This window comes from Triturus cristatus, chromosome 10 (genome assembly GCF_964204655.1).
Source record: "Triturus cristatus chromosome 10, aTriCri1.1, whole genome shotgun sequence".
NCBI classification, from domain to species: domain Eukaryota; kingdom Metazoa; phylum Chordata; class Amphibia; order Caudata; family Salamandridae; genus Triturus; species Triturus cristatus.
The window spans coordinates 1,202,708,315-1,202,724,125 of record NC_140593.1 but is presented as its reverse complement, the minus strand read 5'-3'; the positions used below and the strand labels follow the sequence as shown (position 1 = coordinate 1,202,724,125).

Sequence of the window (15,811 nt, the reverse complement as noted above, 5' to 3'; positions counted from 1 at the left end):
ACATAGCCGTCTTCAGTAACAGCTGGGAGGATCACTTGCGTCACCTGCAAGCTGTTCTCCAGGCCCTGAGACAAGCTGGATTGACGATCAAGGCCAGCAAGTGCCAGATCGGGCAGGGGTCGGTAGTGTACCTTGGACACTTGGTGGGTAGGGGAGCGGTGCAACCCCTCCAGGCGAAGATCGAGGCCATCATGGCCTGGGAACCCCCCAAGACACAGACTGAGGTCCGAGCATTTTTGGGCCTCACGGGATACTACCGCCGCTTCGTGAAGGGGTACGGTACCATCGTAGCCCCCCTCACGGAGCTCACGTCCAAGAAACAACCTCGACGGGTAGTCTGGACGGAGGCTTGTCAGCAAGCCTTTGAGAGATTGAAGAAAGCCATGTGCGAGGCCCCGGTCTTAAGGGCCCCAGACTTTTCCAAGGAGTTCATTGTCCAGACAGATGCATCAGAACATGGCATTGGGGCAGTGTTATCGCAACTCAACGAAGAGGGTCTGGATCAACCCGTGGTCTTCCTATCCCGGAGACTACTTCCCAGGGAACAGAAGTGGAGTGCAATAGAGCGTGAAGCCTTTGCAGTGGTATGGGCTCTGAAGAAGTTGCGGCCATACCTGTTTGGCTCGCACTTCCTAGTTCAGACCGACCACAGACCCCTTCGTTGGCTGATGCAAATGAAGGGGGAGAATCCCAAGTTGTTGAGGTGGTCTATTTCCCTACAGGGAATGGACTTTCAGGTGGAACATCGGCCTGGAGTGGACCACGCCAATGCAGACGGTCCCTCAAGGTATTTCCGCCTTAGTGATGAGAACTCCCAAGGGGTTGGGTAGCTCTCCCCACTTTCAGCTGTGGGGGACGCGTGTTAGACCTGTCAGCCCTTTGGGTGGTCCCTCCTCATCATTATTTATTTTGTCCCACTTTTGCCTCAAACCCTGTTTGAATTTTTCCTTTTTGGGAACCACCAGACTTTTTAGTGTTGCTGCAGATTCAGGGAGCCATTTTAGCTACCCCTGAAACTTCTGTCTGAGGGCCTGGAGCACAAAATGGTGGCCACCTGTGACATCACCAGCATCCACTGGAACCTGCCAGCACCTTCCAGAACATTCCAGAACCCTGTGACAGTTGGAGGCGGTTTAGAATGTTGGGAAGCTAAGACAGAGAGTTGGCAGTTGGAGCTGGCAGTTGGCACCTGACTGGTGAAGAGAGAGCAGCAGAAACTTGAAGGAGGAAGGAGTGAAGCAGCAGGGGTGGAAACTTGTGCCTGGAGTGGGGTCCATAAACCCACCCTTGATACTAGTCCCTACTGACTGAGCCCAACCTGGAGCCCTGTGTGGGAAGAAGCAAGAAAAACCATCCTAAGGACCTGGACAGCAGGAACAGGCCTTAGAGACAGAGAACAGCAAGATCCTGACCTGGAAACTGGTTTCCCTGGAGTCCGACGTCGAGTAGCCTGAGACCTGGAGCCCGAGGTGGAGAAGCGGCGCCGACTGGAAAGCGGACGTCGTACCCGGAGCCGCCAGAGGTCGAGAGAGGGCGCCGTCAGAGGTCGTGAGGAGTACCAGAGGTCGAGGAGGAAGTCACCCGAGGTCGAGTGAGCGGCGTCATCGGAGGAGTGAAGTCCGCCCTCCGGAGTCGTCGGAGACCAAGGTGAAGTGTACCGGAGGTCGGGAGTGAGGATCGCACTCCGGAGTCGCCGGAACCTGAGAGAATCGTGCCAGAGGTCGGGAGTGGAGGTCGCACTCCGGAGTCGCCGGAAACCTAAGGAGAGGAGCACCGGAGGTCGGGAGTGAGGATCGCACTCCGGAGCCGACGGAAGTCGACAACGAGTCAAGGCCGGCCGACGTCATCGAAGTTGAGGTCGCCATCGGACCGGAGCCGCCCGAGGTCGACATCGAGTAAAGACTGCCCGACGTCATCGAATCGGAGGTCGAGATCGAACCGAGGCCGCTGACATCGAAACCGGAACCGCCTACCGGCGTCGTCAAGAACTGACATTGCGCCGAGGCCGCCGACATCGAATCGGAACCGCCTCACGGCGTCGACACGACTCCAGCGGCGTCGGAGCATCAGAAAAAGGGCAGTAAGTGGAGTAGAGGGCGCCTAAGGCCCTGTGGAGACCTGAGAGACTGCTCTAAGGGGCTAGGGAGGTGCTGGAACCAACCTGACTGTGCCAGGGGTGAGCTGGGACTAATCTAGAGAGGTTGTGTGGAGGGAGAGGGCCAGGTCTCTGGTATTCCCCCCTTGATCTACCTCAGTTTAGGCCTCAGCCTTGTCCAAGCCAGGGAGTAGACACCCTCAAGCCTTCCACATCCCCACAAGCTGTGCCTGGGCCAAATCAGCCCTTAGGAATTCAAAAGTGATCTGATTCTATGAGTGTCACTGTCAGCTTTTAAGTATTTATTAGGGGCACTGTATTTATTGTATTTAACCTATTTATTGCTTCACTGTATTTATTGGTCCACAGTATTTATTGATGCACAATATTTATTGGTTACAGTATTTATTGCCTCAGAATATTTAATTGCCTGTATGTATTGCACTTTTATTTATGCCTTCAGTATTTATGATCACCCCTATTTATTGAATCATTAAGCCAGTATTTATTTGACCTGCACTATCCAAAAAGTTTGTATATTGTGATTGTTATTTATTTTATCCAATCAGCAACTAAGAGAAAAAGAAGATAAAGAAAGATATTTTCATAATTTTTACGGTGTAGAGTCGTTTTTGGAACGGATGCACGCATGGTTATTGTATGGGTATGTCGTATGCTTAGCACGGAGCCTGATTCCTGACCACTCGAGCCAAGCTACCACAGTGTGTTCCGGAAGACCACCACCACCCTTTCAGAGTGGGAGTGTGGTTTTCCAACAGTAGCCAACACTGCATGTTCTATCAACTCATAATATATTTAACTGTCACGAAAAGTACAGATATTGTGCAGCACACCCTTGAATGGTGTCTTCGTAAAGACAACTGCAGTCCAATTCATGGCTGTAGTACAGAAGTTACATAAGACCGCTTTCGGACTGCGCGCAATGCTACACCGCTTGTAGCTTAACACAAGCATTGCCTTGTTTGCTTTTGTTTTGGCAATGTCATCATCGTGACACAATGTGTTGTAAATATGATGCTGCATTAACTTTGTCACTTTGCGTAACACAAAGACCAGCGAGATCAACAGTAGGGGAACAGAGCAGTTGTATTTTTCATGGGATTAATGCTGGTATTTCAAGACCAGTACCCGCCGGAGCTGTGGGTGACTGCTGGACACTTGTCAAACAGGAGGTGGTGAAGACAGCTGCATTGTGTCTCTACTCTGAAGTACCCCATGAGCATTTTTAACTGTTTTGCTGCATTGTCAAAGTTACTAAATTGTCTATCAAGTAGGCAGGGACCTTTAAGTTTGACAAGTATTCTGGACTTAGTATTTTGGCTCAAAAATACCACGTCCTCCCTCTCAAATGAGTTCAGAGGGGTCCTGTTGACCTCATCTTTCTGTTCTACCTGGTGGAGTTGGCATCTCCACTGAGTCGGGAGATGTTTCGTTCAAGAAGCTCTGACCACTTTCTAGCTCTTTTTCTCATCGTCGGTGAGATGTTGCATGGGAGGTTAGGTTCTGAGTGGTGCGGGGTGGTGTTGATGCTAGATAAACGACCCCCCGCCCCTTGCCCATCCCAGCCCACCCTTGTGCACGTAGCCCAGGGGTCCCTCAGAGATGTTTGAAGACCAGGTTTACCATGGTACCTGGAGCTCCTCTTGTCCGGGAAGTACATCAGCTGTTCGCCCCTGCGTTTCCTGCTCTCCAGGACCTCAGGCATTCAAACTAGTCCCAGGGAAATGCGGTACGCGTGCAAAGGATTTTCTTTGACATCAGTGTTCTCTTTCAATATAAAAAAATAACCTTATAATTTGTGTTTTGACCACCCCATCTAATTTAGACCATCTTACAATAGTGATAATAGATGTTTGTTTTTGGTTTTTTCGAAAGCTCAACATGATAGCTTGAAGGCAAGTGCATCATTATCTTCCAGAATAAATCTATGCTGTGGATTGAGATGTACAATCTACTCCCTATCTCTGGGTTACAAAATACCCTTCTGTCTGTAGAGCATACTTCTCTTTATGCAGTCATAATAGTTCATTTAAAAAACGGATTTCACAACAGGGCCCCCAAAAATATTATTCAATATACACAGTGGCGGCCGGCATGGTATGGTACGATACGGTTGGGGGGTGGGAGGGAGAGCGGGAGTTGAAGAAAAAATTACAGTTCACTTACCTGATCTTGCTGCGTCATTCCTATGTCCCTCACATGACGTGTCTCTTCCAGGAAGCACCCAGGCTCCCCACAGCCAATCACAATGCAGCGTTGTGATTGGTTGGAGCGTCGTGGTTCGGCTCCCAGACAGGGGCTGGGGGCCTGGGCATGTTCTCAACCCAGGCTGTAATGCAGCCTGCATGAAGAACATGCAAAGTGTACATGAAGCTTTGGCCAGCGCGAGACAGCCGGCCAAAGCATCTTGCGCACTTTAGAGTGCAGCAACCCCTCCTCCTCCCCGACATCAGGGGAGCCAAGCCCCGCCCATGATGATACTAAAAACAAAATGATAATAACTGCAGTTATCATTTTATTTTTTTATTTTACACTGCTCCGTGAGCAGTGGGGCGACGCTCCTCCACCTTAGCGGAGGATCAACACTGAATATACATAGTAACGACAATAACCTAGTACTGACAATAGCCAGGTTAACATGCACGCCACCTCTCCCACATTTGTGAACGACCTTTCCTGCTCTGGTGCAACATTGTTCCAGATGTTTGACTCTGCATCCCCTCCTCCCCAAGGTAATCTTTCACATGACATCAGTGCACAATGCCTGTAAAATGGCCATGGTGTTTGAAGCAATCACAACAGGGGCGGCTCCTCCATTAAGGCGCAGGAACGCTGCCCCACTGCTTTATCGCAGTGCGTGAAGCAGAAAATAAAATGGCATTTTAAATACCATTTTAATTTCTGCTTCCCGCGCTGCGAGAAAGCGGAAGACCGGGGTATGCCTGGTTGGGGGCGGGTGGGAGAATATGCCTGGTTGGGGCGGGCAGGTGTGCGGGTCGGGGAGGAATGGCTTGCACCACTCTGAGTACCCTGACTGTTTGGTCGGCCCTGGGGCTGACCAAAGCAGTCATGCGCACTCTACATTTTCTCTGTGTCGGCTGCACTTACCTCCTCACGGCCACCGTCTATCCTCTGTCATTGCTTCTCTCCCGGAGGAGTCACGGGAGCAGGAAGCACACAGGCTCCGCTAAGTCAATCACAACGCTGCAATGCAGCGTTGTGATTGGTCTGAGCCCCGTGGTTTGGCGCTCAGACGGGGACTGCGATGTTCTCCACCCAGGCTGTGTATTACAGCTCGTTGGAGAACATGTTAAGTGCGCATGACTGTTTGGCCAGCACAAAAGTGCATTAACCACTCTTCCCCCTGTCACACCAGCCGCGCCCTAACCCAGACCTGTAGCTACGAAAACTGTTATCATTTTATTTTTCCTTTTTCCTGCTCTGAGAGCAGTGGGGCGACGCACCGCCGACTTAGCGGAGGAGCTGCCTCTGCTAATATGTTGTTATTCAATGCACCACTTACTTGCATTATTTTCAATATCACTGATATGTTATTTTTCAGTGCACCACTTGCTTGCATTATTTTCAATAACACTAATATTGTTATTTTTCAATGCACCACTTACTTGCATTATTTTCAATATCACTAACATTGTTATTTTTCAATGCACCACTTGCATTATTTTCAATATCACTAATCTGTTATTTTTCAATGCACCACTTACTTGCACTATTTTCAATATCACTAATATGTTATTTATCAATGCACCACTTATTAGCATTATTTTCAGTGTCGCTTATTTGCATGATTGTCTGCACCATTTACTTGCATTATATGCAATATCACTAATATATTCTTTTGCAATGTACCATTTACTTGCATTATTTTCAGAATTCACTATAATGGTATTTTTCAATGCACCACTTGCGTTATTTTCTTTGTCGCTCATTTGCATTATTTTTGGCTCAATTTCTTGCGTTATTTTTCAGTACACTCTTTTGAAACCACTAAAATGTTCCTGTGCTCTTTCAGTCCAGTAAATATAAAACCATGCCATACCTCCCATTTCCTCAGCAGTATTTCCGCGGGGTCTTTTTCCGTCTGGTGCCATTTTTTAATGAAGATCATCTCAACGCCCAGATGTTCCGCCAGCCACCTCCAGTCGAGACCTGGGAGAAGAAAAGCACAGACGCGCGATTAGTTGGGGTTTGTCGGTTATAAAGCTTCACAACAGGGGTTTGCATGGGCATGCGGAGGCCCTCGTCATCATTTGGGGATGTCCCTGCTTCTTCACCATGGGCACATCTGGTTACAAATTGGACCTTTGGCAGGAGAATTTATTGAATGTGGATTTTACCAGATTGGTAGTATAGTGCAAACTTGGATTTCGGAAGGCTTAAGTCAGAAACATTAAACAAAAATGCCATAGTTGTAAAGTCATAAGCTTCTGAACATATTTGTTAGAAGATCTAATATCAAAAATAGAAACTAGAAAAAGCATGCACACATACTTTACATTAACCACAAGTTTGACAGCATAAGTTCAAAATAAACCAATAAATATTTCATTCCACCTGGAGCTAACACCATGGATGCACTTGGCCCGATTGACCATGATGGACGAATGACCAGCCTGACTTTCACAAAAAATGCAGAATAACGCAATTGATCAATCCGGGTACCAGCCGCCACCTCACCATCGGACACCCTGTGGCTCCCTCGATGTGAGATGCAACATCTCTGTGATTTAAGCCATGGGAGTTAGAAATGCTCATAGTCACAAAGGTACCCTCTGGGATGTTACGAAAGCTCAAAAGAGACCCCAAAATTGAGTCACGTGGCTGAAGAGGGTACTACATTAGATATATAAGATAGGGTACGAAGAAAGTGTTGGTCATCGTGGTATTTTGCAGACATTTAATGGATGTAATATAGACTGACTAATCAGTGAAATTCTTCAAAGAAACTAAACTAAGTGTGCCTCTTGAACCCCGTTTTTCACACCACTGTTTTTGCACAGTGACGGCTTTACTACATACATACCTTTTAGTGTGTTGTGCTTTACAACCCGACCATGCTCCATGGGAGGGACAAACACGAGATTGCTGGGACACAAATAAGAAGCAGGCAAATGAGAGTGACAGGATAGGTAGCCAACGGGCAGGCTCCAAGCCCCTCTATGTTCTTGGTGAGCGCATGCACTGTCTAGTAGGCTGGACCTAAAAAGTAGATGCGGTTGCAAACCATTGATGAATGCTATTATGAAACAGTAGAGAGGGGAAGATATTTTCATGTCCCATTTCCTAATGATTCGGTGCACATTGTAAGTTACAAATCCATTTGCGATTCGGAACGTATCATTAGTACATTACAACTTTGTTTTTGGAAATTGGCAAACCTGTGAGTTTGGTAACCATCGTCTTTGTGATTGCAAAAACCTTACGTACATGAGACCCACAACAATTAGCTGAACAATGACGCTATCCCTGAACTAGTCTTCCATTCATAGACCAAGCTGGGTATCCATAGTTTATGAGTGATTCACCAGAGTAAATGCATTTGTGTGCGCATGTGACCTGGTGTGACCTCACACTAACCACAACACTAATCCTGATGCAGAAATGACACTATCGCCAGCTCTTATCCTGTTACCCCAAGCCTTATCCTTACACTAACCTGACTCTGGACTTACCCTAATCACTGATCCTACCCCTGATGCTAGTCACAACCCTAAACTGACCATAAACCTACACCAAAGACCAGCCTCAACCATGACCCTAACCGGACTCTAATAAACTAGGCTTGGGCGAAATTTTAATTACTTCATTGTAATATGCATAATTTGGGGAATTTGTGCATTAAAGCTTGGTACGTGAAATTCCTGACATTATGCAATCGTGTCTAATTATGCCACCGATCTCAGTAAAATTATAGCTCAGGAGTGCGGGAACAACTCAAACAACCAGAACGTGAGCAGCTGTTATTCACCACAATCGTGTTTCATGCAAAAAGTTTTAGCTCAAAATGCGTCTTGGTGCAACAAAATCGACACAAGGACAAATTCTGTGTGAAAATGCAGGGATAAATGACAGATTTTGCATATTTACAGATACGTTTCTTTAATTTTCCCGAAACACCAGGTGATTATGAAAAAAGCAAATTAAGTAAATTTTGCACAGCCATACTTTAAACCTACATCAAAGACTAGCCCTAAGAGCGACCCGAACTCTAAACCTACCCTAAGTACTAATCCTACCTGTGATTTCAACCATAAACCTACACCAAAGACAAGCCCTAACCATGACCGTAGCCCTTACCCTATCATAACCCTACAATACACCAATCATAACAATAGCCTTATCCTTATCAGTAACCTTTACCCCCACCCTATTCCTAGCCATAACCCTATCACAAACTCTACCCCTAACCAAGACCATAGCCATATCCCTAACACTAAACCTTACCACACACTGATCGTAGCCCATAACTGACCATAATCCTACCACAAATATTAACCATAATCCCACGCCTCAACCTAACACTAACCTTTACCCCAACTCACATACCACCCCTAGCCTGGCCATAACCCTGCCACAAACACTAACCTTCACCAGAATCCCAGGCCTAAAGCTACCTCTAACCTTTACCCACACCCTGAACCTAGCCCAAACTTGACCATTACACCACCACAAATATTAGCCCTAACCATAATCCCAAATTTAAACCCAAAACTAACCTATATCCCACCCTGATCCTAGCCCTACTTTGATCATACGCTACCACAAACATTAACCCAAAACATTATCCCAGGTCCAAACATAATACTAACTCTTACCCCCAAGCCAGACCAAAACCTAATACTAACTTTTACCTCATCATGGTCCTAGCCCTTTCATGACCATAACCGTACCACAAGCGCTAGCCTTAATACCAGGCCTCAACCTAACACTAATCTTTTCCCCCAACATGATTTTAGACCTAATCTGACCATAAACCTGCCACAAACTTCAATTCTAACCATAAATCCAGGCCTAAACATAACATTAACCTTTACCCCCACCCAGATCCTAACCCTAACTTGACCAAAACCATCCCACAAATATTAACCCTAATCATAATCCCAGGCCTAAACCTAACACTAACCCTTATCCCCACCTTGACCCTAACTCTTACTTGACCATAACCCTACCACAAACATTAACGCTAACCATAATCCAAGGCCTAAACCTAACATTAACCTTTATCCTCTGTCTGATCCTAGTCCTAATCCCATTTCCTCCCCCCGAATGACTTGAAGATTTATCGTCTTCAAATTTTATATTCCTAACTTCAATTTTCAAACATTTCACCAAATAATGCGTGTCTTGAGTTTGGTTTGGATTTTGGGTATGATGGATGGTAGTAGCTATGAAATATAGATGTGGTGAAAACAAAATTCTTATTCACAATAGAGAGTGAGAGAAGCAGATCAGTTGCAATCTCCCGGGTACAATCACATCACAAACAAGCATTTGCAATGCAATAGGTCTCGCATTTGGTGGAGTGTTTAACCTATTGGCATTGTAAATGACAATGCCTTTTATTTACGTTTTAAAAACCAACACGTAAATAAAAGGCATTACCATTTACAATGCCAATGGCTCAAACTCTAACAACTGCGAGGCCTATTGCATTGCAATTGCTTGTTGTATTTTGCGGTACATCCGGTTGTTGTGCAGTGCACCGTGAGCTAGGCTTTGGTTTAACGACCAGTACTCACAAACTATCACCACTGCTAGAGGCACCCGTCAGGGCTGTCCCCTATCCCCACTTATTTAGTATCACAGATAAACCGAATACAGAAAACGAGCCCCTTATAATGCTCGCTGTGTCAAATATTGGAGCTGTGTTGAGCTACTGCAGTGCACCTTGCTAGAATTGTATGTTTTGTGGCCTGTATATTCCTAGTAATCTGAGCAATATTTTTTATTGTTCTGTGTCTAAAGAAACAAGCAAATAAATGTGACAGCTTGGAAGTTATGGCTACACATAGAAAGTAGTACATATCAGACTGAACCTCCAACCCCCCCCTTTTATGTGTGAATTTCTGGAAAGGGAACATCTGGCCTTTACCTACATCGATTCCAAGAAAAGGATCATATAGTGCATAGCACAATGGTCACAGCAGCCAGAAAGACCCATCTCTCAAATATGCTGTTCAGTTAATCATGTACTGTATATCACATAATTGTTGCGCCTTGGGTACACTTCTGGGTGCTATGAAACACAAATGTGGTGGTTTATGCATCATAGTACGTGATTTGTGGAGGAGAAGGTATCTGGCTGTCTCCAGCAGTCTGCCATGGCTCAGTTGGACATTAGAAAACTGAACCCTTAAGAGGAATGCCTCCTTGATAGAAAGGATGAGGGTCAAATGTGCAACGAGCTCACACAGAAATGGTGCACAGCTGGGCGCCGACCATTAGTGAGGTAATACACCAATATAGCGTTCAGGTTTAGGGTGGTGAACGGTTCCTAGCCAATAAATTTCATTTGAGTTATTAACTCGGGGGTGCTCTCGCCTGGGAGAGAAACTTCCAGGGCCCAGCACCCTGAAACCGAAGGCCCTAAAGTAACTTTCATTGGCAGGCAGTCTGTGCCCCCAAGGCGCGTAGCTAGGGGGGGGCGGTCCGCCCCAGGCAGCACTATTGTTGAGGCGGCAGCCGCGCGGCATTGGTGGCCCGTGGTGGCGGCCTTATCATTTGTTTGGACACTCAGTCCACAGTAGTGTCCTATCCCCAAATAAATGATAAAGGCAGCCGCCACGGGCCGCGCGGCGCCGTCTGAACAGCAAGCGCGCGCACCTGCCTTTTAAGCAGCGACGTACCCAGTTTGTGGTTCCTGTCCCAGGGCCGTCAATCTTGTAGCGCGCAAAAGCGCTACCAATGACGGCCCTGGGCATAATGTTTGGCCAGCCCTCGCGCTGAAACGTAGCGCAGCACGGCAGCAGTGACACGTCACACGCTCGCCTCTCCTGAGCGGCCGCCAGCACGAACATAGTAGGTGGTGTTATTATAAAATGTATAATCAGTCTATTTTTATTTGTATTCTCCGTTTCACAGGGTTATTCTAGAATGCATAATCAGTCCAGGGTTATTATATAGTGCATAATCAGTCCATTTTTATTTGTATTCTCCGTTTCACAGGGTACTCGGTTAGAGTCTTTCATTTCTATAAATCGTGTGGGTCTCATGTCCGCCTGCATAACTCTGACCTATTCTTATTGGCAGCGGAAAGCCGTGCAGATTATAGTCCCGCTCACGTTCCCATCAAAATAATATTGCAGACGCCTCCGATTACTTTCAGTGGACGCCCTGTCCAAGCTCCCCTAAAGATGCAGCTCTTTGTCACACTGGGGCAGCCCTGGACAGACTGCGTTTTCGTTCTAGAACAACGGGTGATTAAATCGCCATCTGAAATAACGCCCTTATGGACAGCTAGCTGACTGTATGCGAGACTGTGTTTTTGGGGGTAGGAAAGAAAACGTGACTGCAGTTCTCTTTGTTCAATGACGTATTCTTTGGTTTTGCTTCATAGCTGTTGAAAGTAGTTGGCAGACTCTACTGCTCCCTACGGTGTACTATGTGCTATTTCAATGTCCTGCTACATGCTTCGTGAATGCATACATTTGATATAGCCGTTACTGATTCTCTCCCCTTGTTTAGCACAGCCTCTTTGAATCTTTGCCTAAGATTGGTTTGGGGGAACTGACTAAAGTTGCTTAATAAGGGCCCTTTCCTCAGGGTTTTCTCATCAGCGCAGAGTCAGGCTTGTACTTTTCCCTGTCAGAATTTGGTAATATATGTAATTGGGATTGTGCTGTATTATGAGTTGCCTATTCAGCTGCGGGACTAATTCTTTTTGGGTAAGCCTATTAATTGGCTTGGTAAACTGCTCCGAGTTATTTTTTTACTGGAGTTAATTTAGTAATCATATATTCAGTTAATTAAAACCTTTACATGATGAGAGAAAATGCAAGTAACAAATATTTTTAAAAAGCATGTACTCTATCAAAGAGCTTTTGTAAAAACATGTTTTAAAAAGGCTGTATGTATGCTCTGCCACCCTTCCGAGCGTACACACGAGTGCCAATGATCATTTAAACTTTGTCCTTAATGGAACACGAACGTGCAAGTTAAAGTTAAGATTTTTTCTTGTGTTTTTTAAAATGTATTAATTGTTTCAAAAACAACTAACTACCCACCATTGTGCTGCAGTTGGGTTCCAGATACTATCGACCAAGGGTTGTTAAACGAATGAATCCTCTTCGTTCTTCTCATATGGTCCAGCTGGCCACTGTGGCTTGCCTCACGGCCCCCGAAATGGGAGGGCTCGGGTCACTCGCTCAGGTCACTGATGTAGCAGCAGCTGAGCTTGCATTGTTTTTTTGGGGGTGACCTAGTGGTTAATGCTCTGGGTTTTTGGGGGGGGGAATGAAGTCAGCCTGTTCCGTTCATCGCCAGTAGCTCTGTTAATCACCGAGTGCTCCGATCTGTGAGTTGTGAATTGTAAGGTCTTAGAAGCTACCGAAGTGTGGCTTCATGCCGCACCTCTGGTATTAGTTTCTGCCCAGATACTTCCTGTTGGTGAGCCTGCAAGGCCAGAAGGCGTCCAGCCTTCATCCCCCAATCATAATAGCATTGTTTAGAGTGTAAAAGTATTTTTTCTGCTCTGGTGGTGTACAGAGTGGGTGTAGAGTGTGACCTATGTGGGAGTCGTTTTGGTGTTCTTGATGTCTAGCGGGTGGTTTTACTGCTGTGGTCTTGTAGCAGCAGTCAAGTATGGAGTGGTGTAAAGAGGAGGAAGGGATACATTTACTTATGCGTTTAGCTACCATTTTAGTGCTGGTGGGCCTTCATCAACTGAGACTTGACCTTCGAGGTTTGCTCTATGCTTACGCCGCAGTTTCACACCCTTTCTTGTGCAGTGGAGTAGAAAGTGGCGTCGTAACTTAAACCCTGTCAATCCACCCCTGCTGCTCGCCGTCATTTTTCCCCAGAACCCCCCCCCCCCCAACCCTCTCTGCCGCTACCTGCCATGGGCGGCAATCTGGGGGATAGCCCCGGGCGCCATGATCTCTAGCTACACCACTGGTGCCCCCCCCCCTTTGTCGGAATGCAGTCTGTGGCCCGTTTCTACAGGCGCGCGCACTGTGCTCATCAGTCGCAGACCCCCTGTGCTCTGGAAGTACAACGCTTGACAAAATTAAACACACACTTATCTTTGACTGTTCAATCATTATTACAGTAAAAGACTGAGCTTTCTCAGATTTCATTTTGTTCCTCATGTTTTTTTTTTGCATTAAAAGCCGTATTCTTTGGGCTTCCTCGAAACGCAACTGTTTTGAACAAATATGCATTGTGCTAATTACAGATTATGGCTTTTCATTCAGCGTGTTTAATTTATAGTGCCCATAATGAGATAAACAGGTGCTATTTTCACTCTTTTTCAGCAAAACTGTAGAAGAGGTAAGGAAAAAAGTTAGGTAACCAGAAGTGAAGCCGTACACTGCACGCATACAGTGATCGTGTAATACCGTAACTTTGAACCATCCCTTTAAGTTGCGACTGAGCTCGTGGACCCACCGACCAGTAAAACCTATCTTTCCGGAACTATATTGTACACAGACGTCACTAACATTTAGGATTCTGCATTTTCAAACCAGTAAACACCAATAGTTGCTATCCCGAAAAACGACAAATAATGGGTGTGTTCAAGACCCCAGGCTCCTTTAAGCACATAGGATTATGCTGTTTTAAAAGGGTAAATATCTGAAAATTCACATTACCAGGGGACACGCTTGTTAACTACTTCTTCAAATTAACAGTTTGCAGGATACTTAACCCTCAAACATCCACTGGCAGTTGGTAACTTGAAAACAAGCCCGCGAGCGTGAGCGCCACAGCGAGACATGTGGTTTCAATTATCGCGCCAGTGTCTGGGCACTATAATTGAAACCACATGGCGGCGGTGCGGGTAACCGACACCAATAGGCCATGGGCGGAGCAATGCACCCGCCTTTGGCCAATTGCGTGCTGTCTTTGTTAAAAAGACGCACGCAAAGGCCAATAGCGTGGGGAAAAACGAAAAGCACACGCACAAGGGTGTGCAATTCCTAGGTTAGTTTTAAAACCCCCTACAAGAAGTCTCTCGCTGCGCGAGCAGTGTTGCGCACTGCAACACTAGGCGCGAGACCTAAAAAAACGGTAAGAGTAAATTACACTTGTAAATTACTCACATGTGTAAGTTACCTTTCTGAATAGGTCCAATAGAGTCCTGTCTCCCTGTCCCAACTCTGTTTCTCACAATATCCACTTCTCTGTTTCGCAATATCCACCTTCCAGTGGTGTAATGCAAAATGATGGCCCACCTTCAGAATGTGATAAGGGGCCCCCGAGTCTCCCATATCTCACAGATATTCAATAGCTGCGGGCTGTACCAGTGCCCTTAAGATTACAGGCACATTGAAGATTCGATGGCCTTCATGCACTGCAGGGCCTGCGTTGCACTGAGTTACACCCCTGGCACCTTCACAGTGTCCTCCTCTCTCCTACACAGTTTCCTCTTACAGTTGCAATCTCTCCCTCTTAGATTCCACCACTCCCTCTTGCAGTGCCCTCTCTCCTTACAGTGCACAACTGTATGTCTCACAATTCCACCTCTCCCTCTTGCTGTGCCCACCTTCACAGTTTCTGCCTCTGTCCGTCACAGTTTCCACCTCTCCCTCTTACGATTTCCCCCTCTCCCTCTCAGTTTCCATCTCCCCCTCATACAGTACCCTGTGCCACTCTCTCCTCACAGTGTACAACTCTATTTCTCATAATGTTCACTTCTCCTTCTCACAATGTCCACCTCTCCTGCTCACAGTGCCTACTTTCACAGTTTCTGCCTCTCTTCCTGATAATTTCTACTTATCCCTCCCACAGATTTCACTTCTCTTCCTCAGAGTTTCTACCTGTCAATCCCAGAGTTTCCACTTCTATCTCTCAGAATGTCCACCTCTCCCTCTTACAGTGTCCTGCCTCTCTCTCATGGTCCCTCTCACCTCACAACTTTACTTCTAAGTGTCCACCGTTCCCTCTCACAGTGCCCACCTCCACAGTTCCCACCTCTCTCCCTCACCGTTTCCTCCTCTTCCGCTTACATTTTCAACCTCTCCCTCTTACAGTGTCCTGTCTCCTTCTCAGTGTCCCTCTTTCCTCACAGTGTGCAACTCTATTTCTCACATTATGTCCACGTCTCCCTCACAATGTTCACCTTCACAGTTTCCACCTCTCATCCTCATAGTTTCCACTTCTATCCTTCACAGTTTCTACCTCTCATCCTCATAGTTTCCACTTCTATCCTTCACAGTTTCCACCTCTATCCTTCACAGTTTCCACCTCTTATCCTCATAGTTCCCACTTTTATCCTTCACAGTTTCCCCTCTCATCCTCATAGTTCCCACCTCTAACCCTCACAGTTTCCACCTCTCATCCTCATAGTTCCCACCTCTAACTCTCACAGTTTTCACCTCTCATCCTCATAGTTCCCACTTCTATCCTTCACAGTTTCCCCTCTCATCCTCATAGTTCCCACCTCTAACTCTCACAGTTTTCACCTCTTCTTCTGACACCTCCTGGTACCAGGTAAAAGAAGCCTGGCTCCCACGGGAA

At 46.4% G+C, this 15,811-nt stretch overlaps 1 protein-coding gene across 4 annotated transcripts in view; it reads right to left on the bottom strand.

Annotated features, from left to right (window-relative positions):
- LOC146797056 (uncharacterized) overlaps window positions 1-15,811 on the bottom strand; it is a 190,852-nt gene that overhangs the window by 8,757 nt on the left and 166,284 nt on the right. For all 4 annotated transcript variants that reach the window (XM_085629669.1, XM_085629671.1, XM_085629670.1 and 1 more), the window contains one exon: window positions 6,177-6,286. In XM_085629669.1, coding sequence (XP_085485795.1) covers window positions 6,177-6,286 — 110 coding nt within the window. The remainder of the gene's footprint in view (window positions 1-6,176; window positions 6,287-15,811) is intronic.